Source organism: Camelina sativa, chromosome 15 (genome assembly GCF_000633955.1).
Source record: "Camelina sativa cultivar DH55 chromosome 15, Cs, whole genome shotgun sequence".
NCBI lineage: Eukaryota > Viridiplantae > Streptophyta > Magnoliopsida > Brassicales > Brassicaceae > Camelina > Camelina sativa.
Window position 1 is genome coordinate 1,614,762 of NC_025699.1, and position 17,570 is coordinate 1,632,331.

The window sequence follows — 17,570 nt, forward strand, 5'->3', positions numbered from 1 at the left end:
ATTAGATTATAGTTTTTTTTTTTCGTAGAATCATTTGTTCAATAACAAACAGACTTCTAGCTATTTTTCTCTACAAAGAAAAAAAAAAAGTAATAATTTTAATTTATAAATTGTGTATTACTCTTTTGTCTAAAAAAAATCTGTAATAACATGACATGTTTATTTCACTTTGGTTTATTTCTTGATCGGATGCTGTTTTGTTTTTTTGAGTGTATTATATTAAAAATCCTTTAGGACAACGTGTTTTGTCAAAACATGAGAGTGGTTTATTGCAAGAAGTGGATTTCTGTTGCTAGCGAGTAGCGTCGTAGATCAGAAAAATATTACTACAAGATTAAAGATTAAAGTTATGAAATTAAAGAAATAATATTGAGATTCAAGAAGAGAACGCAGAAACTTCTCCACGTGAAACTTCTAGATTTGATTATTCAACCAATTAAAAATTAAATCAGAATTATCCACACCAGTGTGGGGTATCTATCATATGGGTGGTGTTAGTGATGGTATACATCAATAAGCACCTTACAAAATTGGGACTTATCCCAGTGAACAGATCTTTTCAATTCTTTCCCTTTCTTCTTCTTCTTCTTCTTCTTCTTCTTCTTCTTCGATTGGATCTTGTCTCGTACTTGGTAAGCTGTTTAAGTTTCCGGTTTTGTATCTTTTCCACTGATCTTTTGTTTCGTCTCCAAAATTATCATAATTGAATAATTTCGCCTCTGCAGGTTCGATTTCAGCTCAAGAACAACTCAACACGAACACTTTCGCTCACTGTCGAAAACTCGAAGTTAGTAGTTTTGTACTCTCATGACTTCTTCTTTTCGAATTTGTTTGTTCTATCTCTAAATCATGGTCTTGGTTTCACTCTACCGATACGCATTTTCAAAACACTCTTCGGTTCATAAAAATATTTTAAAGATATTGTGTCTTGAATCTTTTCTGATTTTCTTGTGATCCGTCTTCAGCAACCAAAACTGAGAAATTTCATTTTGGTGGAATTTCAAAGACCCTAAGCATGGAGGATGACCGGTGTTCGATCAAGGATGATGTGACTCAAGTAATTCATAATCTTTTTTTTTTGCTTTCTGTACTGCAATAAAGAAGTTTTAGTTCCTTTGCTCAAGTTTCCCTTAGTTGTGTTTTCTTTGTTTAACAGTTGATAGGTAACACCCCAATGGTATATCTGAACAACATTGTAGATGGTTGCGTTGCTCGTATTGCAGCTAAGCTTGAGATGATGGAGCCTTGCTCTAGTGTCAAAGAACGGTATTCTTACAAGAACCCTCTCTCTCTCTCTCTCTCTCTCTCTCTCTCTCTCTCTCTCTCTTTAGCTCCAAGAAATCTTTGTTCTGAGAAACCCCTCTTGCTTCTTTTCAATGTTCTTCCGCTTGCTAGAATTGCTTATGGTATGATTAAAGATGCAGAAGACAAGGGGCTGATCACTCCCGGGAAGGTATAGATTGAAATAATATCATACATCTGTTTTCCACATTAGAATGAAACTGAAACTTAAATCCTGGTGGTTTTTTTATAACTCAGAGCACATTGATCGAGGCTACTTCTGGTAACACCGGGATTGGCTTAGCCTTCATCGGGGCAGCTAAAGGTTACAAAGTGGTGCTCACAATGCCTGCAACTTACAGCGTTGAAAGAAGAATCATTCTTTTATCATTAGGTGCAGAGGTTCACCTTACAGATCCTAGTAAAGGCGTTCAAGGAATCATCGACAAAGCTGAAGAGATATTAAGCAAAACTCCAGATGGTTTCATACTGCATCAATTCAAAAATCCTTCAAACCCGGAAGTATGGACTCTCCTTACACATTATATGTTTGCTTTGTCCTCTCTTTATCTTTATTTATCAGTCAAAATTTGGTTTTTCTGCAGACTCATTACCGAACCCTGGGTCCAGAGATATGGAGAGACTCTGCAGGGAAAGTAGATATATTGGTCGCCGGTGTTGGAACTGGAGGAACGCTTTCCGGATCAGGAAGATTCCTCAAGGAGAAGAATAAAGACTTTAAGGTACAAAACTTATATTTAAAGTCCAACCATATATCATGAGAAACATATATGTTTGGCTTTTGAAGCACTTCACGTATATATCAACAGGTTTACGGGGTGGAACCTGCAGAAAGTGCAGTAATCAGTGGAGGCAAACCGGGTGAGTTCGTTTATCTCTTGCTTGCATTTAAGCTTTTAAAATCTTGATCTTGAGTATAAACATAAAATACCCTATTTCTTGATCACATGCATGACCATAAAACGCGGATACTGGTTACCGGTTTCTAGGTCCACATTTGATCCAAGGTATTGGGGCTGGACTCATCCCAGACAATTTGGATTTCAACGTTCTTGATGAAGTCATTCAAGTAATGTAGCTGAGGTTTTATCTTTTTTTTTGTCTTTGTAAACGCGATGAGATGTCATAGAAATCAAACTGAGATGTTGTGATCTCCAATTCTTTTTTTTTAAGGTGACAAGTGTTGAAGCAATTGAAACAGCCAAACTTATTGCCCTGAAAGAAGGATTACTGGTAAAATCTCCGGTTTAACAACTTTGTGTGTTGGTTTAAGTCCACTAGAAGAACATTTCTGATAAATGTTATTGTCTGGCAGGTGGGAATATCTTCGGGAGCTGCTGCAGCCGCTGCGATAAAAGTGGCAAAGCAGCCAGAAAACGCTGGGAAACTCATTGTTGTAAGTAAACAAAACCAGTCATAAGCTATAACCGGCTTTGCTTTACAAAAAAATCAGACTGGAATTTTAAAAGAAGATGTATCGGTTATTGTCCGGTTTTCAGGTGGTTTTGCCTAGCGGCGGGGAACGTTACTTATCGACTGCATTGTTTGAATCGATCAGACATGAAGCAGAGAATTTGCCAATTCACTAACGGCTTATATGCTACCTCACTCGCGGTTCGGTTTGTTAAAACATTACCAAGGTTTCGGTTTGAAGGATTTCAGTTGATGCCTGATCCTCTCAATCTTAGCCTCTCTCAAGTGGACTCTCTCTCATGTGTTTTCTTCTTATATCTAAATGTGTAAAAGTCTGTATGATAACTGTAGTAAATTCTTATAAACCAACAAGTTATTCATGTATTTTATTTTTCTTGTCAATTATATCATTTTACAAACCCATATTAACACTAGACAATATGGCTTGCGGATTGTGGAAGAGGAAGAAGATCAGAGGACAAGAGACTATAAACAAACACATCATAGATTTTACCTTTGAGAAAAGTGTAACTCCTGAGCAGACCCTCTCTTTGAAAACCAACCTTCTCAACAACTCTTTGGGATGCTTTGTTTTGAGTTTGAACAAAAGCTTGAAGCCTCAAAACATGAGGCAAGTCATTGAACACTTGTGATACCGCAACTGACACTGCCCTTGTTGTTATCCCCTTTCCCCAATACTCGTGACATAATCCATACCCAATATGCGCTTTGAATCTTGAACATAAAAAAATTTACAAAACATATATTTATATGAATTCATCCTAGAACTATCAACATATGCTAAAAATATGTACGTACCTATCATCACCGGTCTCAGGGAAGATTGAGATGAACCCGATCGAACGGTCATCGATGCATATGGAACGTCGCCATGGATGCGGTACACATACGTCTCGAATGAAGACCAAAGCTTCCTCCTCCGATGTAAAAGCCGGCCAACGAAGATTTCCGGTCACTCGATCATCGCCGGCCCATCTCAGGAAATCATGAGCGTCCTTTAGTTCGAACGGCCTGAGGTTGACTCTTGACAGATCAATCTCCATGTTTTCTTTGGTTGGTGGAAACTTTGACTCTGAAGGAATATTATATACTTCGGTGAATGTTTTATTTTGTCCAGTGGATATGTGTCGTATTTTACATGCAATGCTTATCATATATCGTAAAGCTTATTCATTTAAATACGTATAGTATCAGTAATAATACCAACAAAAAAATACAAGATTTATAGAGAGTTTGTTATACATGTTAAATTATATTGACGTAGACTTTCAAACAAAAAAAACAAAGGACAATTTTTGGGTTCACTCCTGAGGTGAACCATTTTGTTCACTTCTCCTTATTTTAGCCAATGAGAATCTGACGTGTCATAATATATTTATGAACATATTTATTCACCTTCTTATAAAATAAGGAAACAAAATCTGTATACATTATTATAAAATTAAAAAGTTAAATCGCTTATTTATAAACCCAAACCGATATATAATTTCATTCTAATTGTAAAATCTAAACTCTAACCATCTCATTTGTAAACCCAAACCGATATATAATTTTGTTCTAATTGTAAAATCTAAACTCTAACCATCTTATTTGTAAACCCAAACCGACATATAATTTTGTTATAATTGTAAAATCTAAACCCTAACCATCTTATTTGTAAACCCAAACCGACATATAATTTTGTTTTAATTGTAAAATCTAAACCCTAACCACTTCATTTGTAAACCCAAACCGACATATAATTTCGTTCTAATTGTAAAATCTAAACCCTAACCATCTCATTTGTAAACCCAAACCGACATATAATTTTGTTTTAATTGTAAAATCTAAATCTTAACCACTTCATTTGTAAACCCAAACCGACATATAATTTTGTTTGAATTGTAAAATCTAAACTCTAATCACCTTATTTGTAAACCCAAACCGATACATCATTTCATTCTAATTGTAAAATCTAAACCAAGCCAATATTTAACTTTATTTAAAAAGAATTATACAGAATTTGTTTCCTTAATATGTATTACTTTTTAATTTAATTTTGATTTATTTTTTTAAACAAGATAATGTATGGAAGATTATGATTAGTTGATAAGGAAGAAGTGAACAAAAAGGTTCACCCTAGGAGTGAACCTAAGTATTTTTCAAAAAGAAATTATATTGACGTAGACAATATTACTTGGTTTTGATAGTTTTGTTACATATATTTGATTTTGATTGGTTAAAAACACCGTAATTCACATTTAATTGAGTTTTATTAAAAAAAAAAAGGAAAAATAGTTTTAGATTTAGTGAGATTCTAGTGAATAATATTGGGTGATTTTAGAGCTAATCTATTGGAGCTGATGACAAAAAAAAAAAAAAAAATTGGGTGATTTTAAAAGTTTTAATCTCCGACCATCAAAACGCAGCGTTTCGGGTTCAGGGTTTTGGATTCCGACACGGTGAAGTGAAGAACAACGAGATCCATTCTTACTTCATCTTCTTCTACACCTGAGAAAGAAACCCTAATTGTTTAGAAATTGGTTTCCCAAAAAATGTGGTCTTTAAGAAATCTCAAGTATATATTCAGGTTAAGAAGACCTGAACCAATCTTTTCTTTATCCTCTTCTGCGCATTCGATCTCTCGCTTCACCGGCGGCTCTTTAATTCCGTCGCAGCACCGATCAATTACATCCACGGCGCCGCTCCTTGGATGGATGGACTCTATCAAAGGTGTTTTCACCGGAAACAAGGATACTCCTGTAGAAGAATCAAATCTACCCGTTGAAGCTTTCACTCTTCTCCGTAAGTCTTACATGAGATGATGCGTCTCTGTGTATTATGTGTGTGATTGATAAATGGGAATTGTAAATTGTGGATGGAATGGTTTAGACTCACCCAAAGGTTTCATCTTTGGTTGCAAATTTAGGATTTGCTGATGAATTGAAGAATGCTAGAAGGTTAGGGAAATTTAAGCAGTACATTGTTGGTAGAAGCAGCGAGGCCACATTTGCGGAAGCTTTTGAGAAACAAGAAGCTGTTATTAGGTATCTTGGAGCTCTTGATGTTACAGGAGAGGTTGGTTTCTTTCTTAGCATACTACTAGAGTGTCTAGCTATGTATTAATCATCCGTCTCAATCATATTCACATGACTTGCTAGTAGTTTGCTAAATCAGTGAGAACAAGAAGAAATCTGTTGATCAATGTCTTGACTGTAGCACTAGGTTTCTTGATGTGTAGAATCTCAAAGCGAGTCAGAAACTAGATGCTGCTAAACATTGCAAGTGCACGATAACGGATGTGGAGAATACGCTTGCCAAGTTTACTTGGGCCAGGCAAGCTCACAAGAAGATGGCGGAGTTGAAAGAAGGAGGCAAACCATTACCAAAGAACATGGGAGAGGTATTATTCTTCTGCTTCTTAGCTCTATAAGCTCCTTTCTATGGGGCAAGCTGCATGACTGTTTGGTCACGTTTCTCATTTCTTAGACTTAGAAAATAGTATCTAGAGCTTATGGGATTTGTGCATTGACGCTCTCATCGTTTTGACCATCTTCAGAACAAACTTTAAGTTTCTACACCTAACTGATTCCCGGCTCAGGAACAGGCCTCTGTTATAACAAGAACTGGTTTTGTAGCTTGGTTGATTTGGATTACTGGTTTGATTTGATGTTCAGTGGTTAGAAACAGGAGTCATCCTGGACTATGTTGGCATTGTTAAGATTTCCGTTTAGATATAGATAGATTGTTACCTGTTGGTTTGACTGTTTTCCTTTGTGCTGCTGCATCCACTAAGCTAGTTATGATGACACTAAATTGTTATATTTGTCTATTGGAAGCTGCAAAAAATGATGGGGTCAACACCACTGGATCTGGCGAGATCAAACTTAGCCAAAAGTGGGCAGATCAGCCGGAATGCACTTTGTCCCTGTGGTTCCAAGAAGAGATATAAAAGGTAAACAACTTTGAAGAGCTTTCCCTTTTCCGTGAGATGCACTCAAGACTGTTAATCAAATCTTGTTTTCGCTTTTATTGATTTATTTATCTTCTTATCTTCTTCCTTGAAGATGTTGCGGAAAGGATTGAAGAACACAGAAGTTGATGGAAAACATCCAACGATCGAATTTGATGATCATTGTTTGGAGTTCTATTTTTCGCGTTAAGCTACAAATCTACTAGCTTTCTTTTTTTACTCTTTCTTGGCTTCATGTGCTGCTATTTATGTTTTCTTTTAGAGAGAAAAAGATGAATTTTGGGTGAGATATTGAAGAGTGAGGGATGGTGGAAATGGTTTCTTTGTAAGGTTATTTTCAATGATCAGTTCTCCTAAACTCTTCTTATTGCTGAAAATTATTTCAGAACCTAACCGTATGAAATTTTAATTTGATAACAAGTTTTTGATAGATAATCCAAACATGGCAAATAGTCTTGTTGCAAAATAATAATAATATTGTCTTGTTGCACCTTAAAGTAAATACTACCATGGTGGATGGATAATAATGTCATCATGCTTGAGGTTTCATAATGTCTAATAACAATCATTTCCATTCGACCAAGAAAAAAAAAATTGATAAATTAAATTATGATCAAAATTAAAATTAATTAAATAAAAATAAAAATTTATTAAAATTAGAATTTTTATTTAATTAATTTATCAATTTTAATATAAATTCTAAATAAATTTTATCAATTTTAATTTATCAAAATAAGTTGATTTCGAGACGGCCAGCAAGCATGCCGGCGGTGGTTAGGAAACTATCAGTTATGTCAAACTCGTCATGTATTCGCAGGAGCTTCACGAGCGAGACGATGTGGAGATAACCAAACAAGAAAGAGGCAATAAGAAGGCTGTTTGGACGTTGTCCTGGAGCCGTCAACGCATCGGACAGGAATACAAAACCCACTAGAAAGCCTACTATCCCAACCCCTCTCAAAATGTGAAGAAGTATCTTGAATCTGCTAAGCCTCCATTGGTTTTTATAGAATCACAAAGGTATTAAATAAACAAAGAATTTGCTCTTTTTATTTAGCTTTAGGAAAATATCTCAAAATCTAAAGCTCTCACAATTTCTCAATCTTTCAATCTCTTTAAAACTTGTGTGTTATGCACCTCAATTACACAATATAACACCAAAACACACTAATCATAATCTTATTTGGTAATAGGTTTAGGATAACTTAATCTCTCTAGGAACTTTATTCCAAATAGGTTTAGGATAACTTTAGTCCGTTAAAGCTTAATCCAACAGTTTTTGGGGGTAAATTTGCAATATGCAAAAATTTGTGGCCTAGAATCTTAAGATATTTTTTTTGGCGTAAATCTAACAACGCCTGCTACATACGTGCCTTCTCGGTTCAATCGCTATCAAAACCATATGAAAAAATATCATGGGCTGGGCCTTAAAAGTAAATATTTAAGTACTGGATCCGAATTGTAACAGGCCAAGGCCCAGCCCATTTTGGAGTTTTAATAAAAAATTTAAAAAGTAAATACTATCAGAGTGAAATAATAAAGTCGACAGTCAAACTTGAAAAGCAATCTAAAATTCATAATTCAACGGCTGAGATCTATTGGATTTGATCTAACGGTCAGAGATGAAAATAAAGTATAATGTTTGAGTCACGAAATAAGAATGCTTTGAGTAGTGTGTGTTGCGTGGCTTCTTTCTCCCTCCCAATTCAGGTAAGAGTTGTCTCTTTCTCGCCTTTGTTTACAAAAAAACAGAATCAAAAAGCTTTTCTCAGTACCAAATCTCAAACAAAAATCTCAAATCTTTTTCTTTGAGATCAAAAGCTTTGACCTTTCTAAGAAAAAAAAACAAAAGCTTTGAGCTTTGAGAAAAATAAACAAAGCTTTCGATCCATGGAACCTGCAGATTCTTCACCACCACCACGAGATACGTCGGAGCAGAACCCAATGCCGTCGCCAAATGGAGAACCTGCGACTTGGTTCGTTTCTTCTAACTCTCTGTAACTGAAAATGATCATCACTGTGTTTTGGATCGATTGTTGATTTCTCTTTCCTTCGTTTCTTATGGGAGTAAAATCTTAGGGTTGAAGATTTTAAAAAGGTTGCTATAGGTTTTGATTTAGGAGAACGTTTGAGCAGTAAGATCCGTGAGACCACTTCAACGATTTTTGAGTTTTCACTTCAGTGGGAGGAATATGAAAAGGGAGTGGAGTTGAAGGAGAAATTGTTTACGGAGCGGTTTGTGGAGCTGAAGAAGAGGGAAGAGCGAGTGAAGCTTGTTGAAGAGAGAGAGCGCAAGGTTGAGTTTGCTGAGGCTTTAATCTCTGAGCGATTAAGTGCTTTGGAGGAGAAAGAAAATGAATGTGATATGAAACAGTTTCTGGGAGATAAGTTGATGAGAGAGTTTGACGCTAGGGAGAATGAGCTTAGGTTGCTTGATGAAACCATTAGCGAGAAATTGAATGCGCTGGAGAAGAAAGAAGTTGACTTTAAAGTGAAACAACACGATGAGGTCAGAGAGAGTGAAGCTAGGAGACAGTTTGTTGAGTTAAAGGAGAAGGAACTTGAAGAGAGAGAGAGGAAGGTTGAGCTGGCTGAGGCTTCAATCTCTGAGCGATTAAGTGCTTTGGAGGAGAAACATGGAGAGCTGATGAGAGAGTTTGACGCAAGGGAAAATGAGCTTAGGTTGCTTGATGAAACCATTAGTGAGAAATCGAATGAGTTGGAGAAGAAAGAAGTTGGCTTTCAAGTGAAACAACACGATGAGGTCAGAGAGATTGAAGTTAGGAGAGAGTTTGTTGAGTTAAAGGAGAAAGAACTTGAAGAAAGGGAGAAAAAGCTGGAATTGAAACAAAGAGAAGTTGAAGAAAGATCAACAAATGCTAAGACTTCTAAGAGATCTAGGGTTGAATCTGTATCAGGAACCAAGGGTAGAGATTCTGAGTCTCTGATTCCCCCTGGCAAAAAATGTAAATCCATTACAGAAATCTACCATGCTGGTGAAGAGAAGAAGAGTGTGCTACATGTAAAGAGAAGTTCTGCTCCAGAGTCTGAGCATACAAGTGGAGCAAAGAGAAGAGACGCTTATGAAATTGTATGCATAGGTCAAACTGATGATGAGGATCCTGAGCCATTTACTTGTCCTGATCCAGACTTTAACGACTTTTAACAACGAGATGAGCTCTTTCGCCGTGGATCAAATATGGGCTCTGTATGATCCTATAGATGATATGCCTCGATACTATGCTCAGATCAGGAGAATTTTGAAAGATATGAGTTTACGGGTGAGATGGCTCGAGTCAGTGCAAACCACAGAACATGAGGAGCTGATTCCCGTTGCTTGTGGGAGATTCAAATATGGGAAAACTGAGAACAAAAGCCTCCTTATGTTTTCTCATGAGATGAATCACATCAGACGTGGCAAAAACGTCACTATAACCCCGAGAAAAGGCGAGACATGGGCTCTTTTCACAGATTGGACCAAGGCTTGGAACAGTCACAGGGAGCAGCACAAGCCTCCTTACAAATACGACTTTGTGGAAGTCCTGTCCGAATTTGACAGTGAACAAGGCATTGGAGTGGCTTATCTAGGGAGAGTGGAGGGATTCACATCAGTCTATAAACCTGCTGCGCAACATGGAATTGTCCAAAGCATGATAGGATCTGATGAACTGCTTAGGTTTTCTCATAGAGTCCCGTCTTATAAACTGACTGGAGATGAGGAAGAAGGAGTCCCAGCTGGATATTTTGAGCTAGACCCTGCCGCTATTCCCCGAGCTTTTATCTTAAAGCTACTAAGGTTGAAGAAGAAAATATTAGGATATAGTCTTGGTATGAGTTAAGTGTAAAGTCTAAGTCTGATATCTGTTCACTCCTCTTTTATCTATATAAATAAATATCAGGTAGAATGCTTCCTTTTGTCATGGCTGTTTTCACAGTTTCATTGCTAAATGTATCAGATTCTTAAGCAGCTTTTGATCCTTCCCGCAAATCACATGATCATATCATATAAATGTATTAAGGGAAGGAATGCAACTCCATTGGAGAGTTCTTGTGTATAATTGTGCTGTGATGGGAGGTTGATGAAGACTTGAAAGCTCAAAGCTCTTAACTTCTTGTTTTGTTTTGATTGGGCGTCAAGACTCAACTTGATTAGTACACTTGAATGATTAAATTAAAACATATATCCTTCCTAATTCTATATTTTATATATTTATTAACCCTTTTCCAAAATTTGCAAATCAACCCCTAAATTTTGAAGCTACATATAGAGTTGGCCAAATAGTTTTTTTTTTTTTTTTTCCCAAGGAGGCAGAGAAAGCAACTACAGTAAATTGGGTTTAACAGAAAAAAAGTGAACTTTGCACGATTCCACGATCGGGAGAGGACGAGGAGAATGGCGGTACAGTGGCTTCTGGTGTGTCATGGGATGGCGACGCTAACGGTGGTCATCTCCTTCCTATGTGGTCAATGGCCAATCTTCAAAGGCACACCTTTTCAATGGATTCATTACTTCATCACTTTCGGCGCCTACGATTACTTCCTGTACTCCCTCTACTTCCTTCCTTCCTTCGTATCTCATTAGTTCTTCTATCGCGTGTTACCCGTTTGATCTTTGCCTCAATTAGGGTTCTTCTCTCTGATTATTGCTCTGTGTTTGGGTTTTGCAGGAGATTCGTCGGATTTGTGTTTGGTTCCAAGGGTACGGATATGATTATGTCTGTGGAGTACTTCTGCTGTGAGCGTCCTAATCCTATACTTCAGGTGAGTTTTGATCTTGGTATGGTGTAGAAATCTTTATTCGGTATTGTGATCAATTACAACAACCAAAGCTCTGCATCGTTCTTGTTCTTGGTTTTGGTTTCTAGAGTTAGTGATCTGACTAATTAGAGATTAGGAGATTCGATTTAATGGTTGATACTTCATCTTAAAAAGATCTTGACTGGTTCGTTTTCATGAATTTGTGATATGGTATGGGAGGATATATTATTATTATTAGAGGTATCCAAGTGCTTACTTGTGAGATTAACACATGACTCTGAGAACTACTTTTTTATTTATTTACTGTTTTATAATATTGTGCAATATCAGATTCACAAGAAAGCTTTTTTCTATTCCGATTTGTAGGTGATATATGTAGCCATTATTGGATCAACATACTTCTTAACTGTAAAATCTTCATTCATCTATATACCTGGATATTATGTTGGCGATGTTCACAAGTAAGGACTGCGCTTCTCATAATGTCAAGTCCTGAGTTTATATGCATAATCCCACTTTATATCCTTAAAACCCTTGTATTTGATTTTTGTAGGTACACGAGCTTTCTGGCTGTTATAATTGGTGTCATACTTTTCTTGTTGACAAGCTTTTCTGATCCAGGTACTGTGAACGCTGAGAATGTTTCACGGTACATTTCTGCTTACCCCTATGATGGTATCATTTACTCGGAGAAAGATTGTTCCACGTGTAAAATCCCAAAGTAAGTGGCATTGAAATCCTGAAGTTAACTTACTAAAGAGCATAGTTGCGTTATGTAAACACCTGAAGTTAACTTACTAAAGAGCATAGTTGCGTTATGTAAACAAACTTTTTACACTTATTTTCCTCATTTAGGCCTGCTAGATCCAAGCATTGCAGCATCTGCAACCGCTGTGTGGCTCGGTTTGACCATCATTGTGGGTGGATGGTTTGTTCTTATCCCCTGAGCTCTGTTTCATCTTTTACATCTCATTCCAAGATATTCTTTGACGTGAACATTTTTCTATCGGTTTCAGAATAACTGTATAGGCGAAAAGAATACCAAATATTTCATGGCTTTCCTCTTTTGGTGAGCTTTCATTCTAGGATATCTTTCATTATACTTGGATGATTCCCATACGGTGTTGTGTCCTCATCCTTTCTTTTGTTTCATGCTAAATGGTTCTTTAGTGCTTTGTAGGCATTTCCTTCTTTGCTTGTACGGAACACTAGCCATTGGGTTTATCCTTGCTGGGCGAGTAAAAGATCTTCGTGTTGTACATATTTTAACCGGTACACATCAAACATGCCCTTGTTGTGTTAACAATCATATCTTCTTAATTTGGTTTCGATCTTGTTATCCTTTGTATTCCTAAATCTGGTCTTTCTTTCTCTTTTCTGCAGTCTATTACGGTGTAGATAAATCTTTCCGTAGCTTAGCTCCTCGTGTTTTACAGGTGAGTAAACCTAACTAACAAATTCACTCATATGTGTTATTAATACTGTAACATATCAAAATTTCCAATGTATTTGAAACAGTGGCTAGTTGGTACATACAACACCCAGATTCTCCTAATGGTGTTTCTCGGCATTGTTTCTCTCCTCCTTGCTGGCTTCTTCGCTTACCACGCAAAACTCTGCTTAACCAACACAACAACTAATGAGGTTTTAACTTTTTCCGCCTCTGCAAAGCAAATCATATTCACATCTGTCTCTCCCGCTAACTAACAGTTTTATTTGGGGTTTGTATGCTTTCTGATAGACATTTAAGTGGAGAGAATATTTAGTCTTGAAGAAGAAGCTCAGTGAAGCAAAGGCGAGCACTGCTGCTCTCAAGGCAGGATTGTCATGTGAACCGAAGAAGCCATTAGCGAAAAGCAAATGCTTTGGGCTCTGTGGGAGATCCTCTACTCATGAAGCAGCAGAGGCCAAAGCCGAAGCTATAACAAAACGGAATTTGTATGATAGAGGAAGTTTCCAAAACGTTTCTGAGATCGTTTTCCCTTTATCATCAAGACCTTCTTCTTCCATCAAATCAAAACCGAAACCGGAATAGTTTTGTCTTTGTATACTACTACATTAAAGCTTTTGGTAGCTTTTTCTTGTTTCTTTAAAGCTTTTAGTTAGTGACTGACTGGTTTTAATGATTTGGTCTTCAATCCAATTTAGTTTTTTGGATTGAGTCTCATATGGTAAAAGGCTAATAAATCTGTTTTTGGAAATTCATAAAAGCTGAAGAAGTTGAATTATGAATTTAAACGGATGTCTCTAAAAGCTGCGTTTAGATAAACTTCTAGTAATTCTCCGCTGCACAGAAAAATAACACAAACAGTGTCTGTTCTTCTCTTACAACTCCATAAGCCATCGCCAAAGACAATAATCTGATAATTTTCTTGACAAAATACCAAACTCAAAGCTACCCATTAGATTATACTAATCTGGCATTAACCATATCTACACAATCACTGAAGATAGAAATCGGATGCATGCTTGGAACTATGCTCAGTCGAAGACTTTGGTGCGAGTTGGAATTGCTATCGGGTCAAGCTCCCAGTATCCTCCTTTAACTTGCCTTGTTTTGACAGCCGGAATCTGATGAGAAAATCTACTCATTTCTGCCTTTGGAATGTCTATAAAATCCGCACCCGCCCCTTCTTTCCTCTGAGTTGTGTATAGAGAACTAGAGCCTTTAGCAGTCAAAGCCACCACCTTTACGATCTCCCCATCACAGTTATCTTCCACCACTTCTACAATGTCATGTTCTTCACTGCTATCACAGTTCTTATATAGAGCCCATATCTCACCTTTCCTTGGGTATACTTTGACTATGAACATCTTACTACTGTCGAAGGGTTTTACCTGATGTGAGAAGCTGGCACAAGGAAAGATTTTAGGTCTTCCATTTTTCAACTTAAATTCCCCACAAGATACAGGGCGGGTTACGGGTTCCGTAGATGGTGGATACAGCTTCGTCGGGGTTCCACGTAACACGAACTTAGGCTTGGTTTCAACTTTCGTGATCTTCACATACTCTGAGGGGATTCCCTTGTCATTGCTATAAATAGCCCATACCTGATTAACTCCGAATTTGTCTTCAGATCTCAGGTTCTTGAAGTCAAAGGCATTTCTTCGAGGTCTTTTGCAATTTGGTGACACAGGACTTGTATTAGGGAATTCATAAGTAGAACCATCCACCTGAGATGGCAAATCACTCAGCTTGGACAGAGACGGTGTTTCACCATTGCGTCCTTGTTTCTTCGAGCTCTCTCCTTCCTGACTTTCTGCTGATTGGTGAATGCCATTAGGAGATTTTCTGACTCCCGAAGAATCTGTCATACGACCCTTATCACTTTTCTTTGGGTTATTCATCTTCCTGCCTTGTTTAGCACTTTTCTTCTCATCTCCTTGTTGGTTTGAGTTTGTTTGTAGACGAGCAGATTTTCGGAGTGTGAAAACATCTGTGGCCTCACCATTCTTTCTGGACTCGTTCGGTGTGTTCTTTTCATCAACTCCCAAAGAATCTGTTACAAGACCCTTATCAGTTTTCTTTGGGTTATTCATCTTCCTGCCTTGTTTAGCACTTTCCTTCTCATCTCCTTGTTGGTTTGAGTTTGTTTGTAGACGAGGTGATTTTCGGAGTGTGAAAACATCTGTGGCCTCACCATTCTTTTTGGACTCGTTTGGTGTGTTCTTTTCATCAACTCCCAAAGAATCTGTCACAAGACCCTTATCAGTTTTCATTGGGTTATTCATCTTCCTGCCTTGTTTAGCACTTTTCTTCTCATCTCCTTGTTGGCTTGGAATTGTTTGAAGACGAGGAGATTTTCGCAGTCTATAGACATCTGTGGCCTCACCATTCTTTCTGCACTTGTTTGGTGTGTTCTTTTCATCAACTCCCAAAGAATCTGTCACAAGATCCTTATCACTTTTCTTTGAGTTATTCATTTTGTTGCCTTGTTTATGACTTTTCTTCCCATCTCCTTGTTGGCTTGGAATCGTTTGAAGACGAGGAGATTTTCGAAGTTTGAAGCCATCTGTGGCCTCACCATTCTTTCTGGACTTGTTTGGTGTGTTCTTTTCATCAACTTCACAAGAAGAAATATCATGGCTTCTGTTTGTTCCCTGTTTGACTTCCCCAAGATTACAGCAAACGCAATTATCATCATCAGATTTCCGACGTTTCCTTGGGGATGGTGCGGTCTCTGGAACTAGCTTGACCTTCGCTCCAACCTTGGGAGCTTCGGGATAAGGGCTATCAGCTTTATCTTTCAGGATCTCACTATCCATTTCCATTTCAACTGCATCAACCTGAAGTATATACTTTGGTAATGCAGCAGGATCCAGTTCATATGAGTCAGCTGGAACACACTCTTTCTCTTTTCTGGTCATTTTGATTGCTGGTACTTTGTGAGAAAATCTAAGCATATCTTCCGGAAAAAATTGAATCTGGCGAATTCCATACTTTGCCTCCCTGTGAAATAGCGGACGAGAACCTTTTAGTTTACCCAGGTAGGCCGCTCCAACACCGATAACATCGTCAAAATCACTCACAATTTCCACAAAGTCATACTTGTATGGTAATTTATGCTTTTCTACACTATTGTTCCATTCCTTGTTCCATCCTCTGAAAATGGCCCATATTTCTCCTTTCCTAGGATAGATGGAAACAATCTTGTTGCAAAGCAAGTGATGCATTTGACCTGAAAAGATTGAGCGGTTCTCAACTTCCTCTGTTTTCCCATTTTTAAACTTACCACAAGCAACTGGAATACAATCATCATTCTCATCACATACAGGCTCAAGATAGGTAATCCGCAGCTTGAACTCGGCATTCAACACATTCTCTACCCGAACATATTTCCTAGGCATACCATCTCTAGAATCAGTTGTAGACCACACTTGATTGACAGCAAAAATTTCTGTATTCCGTTCAACATCAAACACATTTAACTCCGGATCAGGTACATCAAGTGTATTAGGGTTTTCATTAGCTTTGTATCCATTTTCAACTCTATCAATCTTGCTCAACAAGGCTGCATCTTCTCCATTACCATTACAGCCTCCACTAACTTTGTTTTTGGATGACAAGATGTCTTCATTTCCTTTATTAGCATGTGAAGACGCGGAAGAGACCCCAGAATCAGCCTGTTCAGCTGACTTATTATCCTCAGATTTACAGCCTGGTTTTGTCTTTTTACTTGGAGGGTTGACAAAATCACCATCGCTTCCCCCCTTTGTATCTGTTTTAGCCCCAGCAGCAACAGAGCTATCCACCTCAAAACTCTTAGAGGATTCATCAACCGTTTTTCTCCTCCTTTTGTATGCCTTAGTTTTCTTCGGAGCTGATGAATCAAGTATTGACTCTCCCGCAGTAGTATCTGTTTCTTTTATTTGTGGTTGCGGCTTCAATACATCAGCTTTAGGTATTTCAGCAGAATCTTTCATACTACCTGTCTCACCATTCTGGGGTCTGCTTCCTTCAGTGTTATTATCGGTACAACCCTCATCTTTCTTGAGTTCCCTGTCATCAGCACCTTTTTCCTGATTAACTTGATTCTTCTTGTTGAGTTTCCCTTCAACTGTTCCATTCTTATCCATCTCAGCTGCTGCACTTGCTGATTCTGCTTCAGTAGGAGCATTCTGCCTAGATGTATTGTACATCCCTTGATACTGAAAATCTTTTTTACCAGCCGTTGAACTACCAGGAGGCACTCCATCACACCTCATGCTGCGGGCAACGAAATTGTTCCGGCAACTGGAACAGTGCATAACTGTGTCCATATATTCTTTCAAGTATTTATACCAACGGCCACAGTGCCTGCAACTCGTCCAGAATGTGTGAACACTTGCAATATTGTGGGCAGCATTGTTTGTAGCAGCACAGTGGCGACCCGAGTTTGCATTTGCATGCCTGTTAGCTAAAATTGAATGGGATCTGTATCTGACATCATACTGAGAGCGTTTCATCCGATCAGAAAGCACTCTGTTTGCTTCTCCAACCAACTTGAAAGCAGCCTCTGCACCAGGAAACTTGTTTTTGTCTGGATGGAGAAGCAGGACAAGCTTTCTGTATTGCTTCTTGATTGTATCGGCATCAGCCACCAAAGGCTGAACCTGAAGGATACCATACCAGTTCTCAAGCCCT

The 17,570-nt window shown here is 37.9% G+C and overlaps 5 protein-coding genes and 1 pseudogene across 5 annotated transcripts in view; 4 read left to right on the forward strand and 2 right to left on the reverse strand.

Moving 5' to 3' along the window:
* Positions 586-3,117, forward strand: LOC104744606 (bifunctional L-3-cyanoalanine synthase/cysteine synthase D1-like; the record flags this gene model as incomplete). The annotated part of the gene is given in 12 exon segments (XM_010465681.2): positions 586-632; positions 726-787; positions 966-1,057; positions 1,157-1,266; positions 1,396-1,453; positions 1,540-1,803; positions 1,887-2,024; positions 2,112-2,163; positions 2,292-2,371; positions 2,476-2,535; positions 2,618-2,698; positions 2,802-3,117. Coding segments are annotated over 12 exon segments (1,134 nt in total), but the record flags the coding sequence as incomplete, so codon positions are not given.
* On the reverse strand, positions 3,051-3,836 carry LOC104744605 (uncharacterized N-acetyltransferase p20-like). Its single transcript, XM_010465679.1, has 2 exons — positions 3,535-3,836; positions 3,051-3,450 (listed from the first exon to the last, which is right to left on the reverse strand). The coding sequence occupies exons 1-2, from the start codon at positions 3,777-3,779 to the stop codon at positions 3,147-3,149; spliced, it is 549 nt and encodes a 182-aa protein (XP_010463981.1). The 5' UTR covers positions 3,780-3,836; the 3' UTR covers positions 3,051-3,146.
* Positions 5,160-7,081, forward strand: LOC104744607 (protein translocase subunit SecA-like). The gene is made up of 5 exons (XM_010465682.1): positions 5,160-5,520; positions 5,645-5,793; positions 5,957-6,118; positions 6,555-6,670; positions 6,783-7,081. Exons 1-5 carry the CDS (start codon positions 5,271-5,273, stop codon positions 6,799-6,801), a joined length of 696 nt encoding a protein of 231 aa, XP_010463984.1. The 5' UTR covers positions 5,160-5,270; the 3' UTR covers positions 6,802-7,081.
* On the forward strand, positions 8,495-10,774 carry LOC104744608 (annotated as a pseudogene).
* LOC104744609 (probable protein S-acyltransferase 17) lies at positions 10,993-13,569 on the forward strand. The gene is made up of 10 exons (XM_010465683.1): positions 10,993-11,230; positions 11,356-11,449; positions 11,813-11,907; positions 12,000-12,167; positions 12,302-12,374; positions 12,463-12,515; positions 12,627-12,718; positions 12,830-12,882; positions 12,965-13,090; positions 13,188-13,569. The coding sequence occupies exons 1-10, from the start codon at positions 11,082-11,084 to the stop codon at positions 13,479-13,481; spliced, it is 1,197 nt and encodes a 398-aa protein (XP_010463985.1). The 5' UTR covers positions 10,993-11,081; the 3' UTR covers positions 13,482-13,569.
* Positions 13,659-17,570, reverse strand: part of LOC104744610 — a 5,166-nt gene continuing 1,254 nt past the window's right edge. Inside the window, exon 4 of the mRNA XM_010465684.2 lies at positions 13,659-17,539. Coding sequence (XP_010463986.1) covers positions 13,928-17,539 — 3,612 coding nt within the window. The 3' untranslated portion in view covers positions 13,659-13,927. The remainder of the gene's footprint in view (positions 17,540-17,570) is intronic.

Coding starts and splice junctions, on each gene's coding strand:
- LOC104744605 (XM_010465679.1), bottom strand. CDS start 3,779: ATGGAGATTGATCTGTCAAGAGTCAACCTCAGGCCGTTCGAACTAAAG. Junction 3,451..3,534: donor CCTGAGACCGGTGATGATAG/GTACGTACATAT, acceptor TTTATGTTCAAG/ATTCAAAGCGCATATTGGGT.
- LOC104744609 (XM_010465683.1), top strand. CDS start 11,082: ATGGCGGTACAGTGGCTTCTGGTGTGTCATGGGATGGCGACGCTAACG. Junction 11,231..11,355: donor GGCGCCTACGATTACTTCCT/GTACTCCCTCTA, acceptor TGGGTTTTGCAG/GAGATTCGTCGGATTTGTGT. Junction 12,168..12,301: donor TCCACGTGTAAAATCCCAAA/GTAAGTGGCATT, acceptor TTCCTCATTTAG/GCCTGCTAGATCCAAGCATT.
- LOC104744607 (XM_010465682.1), top strand. CDS start 5,271: ATGTGGTCTTTAAGAAATCTCAAGTATATATTCAGGTTAAGAAGACCT. Junction 5,521..5,644: donor TGAAGCTTTCACTCTTCTCC/GTAAGTCTTACA, acceptor TTGCAAATTTAG/GATTTGCTGATGAATTGAAG. Junction 6,119..6,554: donor TACCAAAGAACATGGGAGAG/GTATTATTCTTC, acceptor GTCTATTGGAAG/CTGCAAAAAATGATGGGGTC.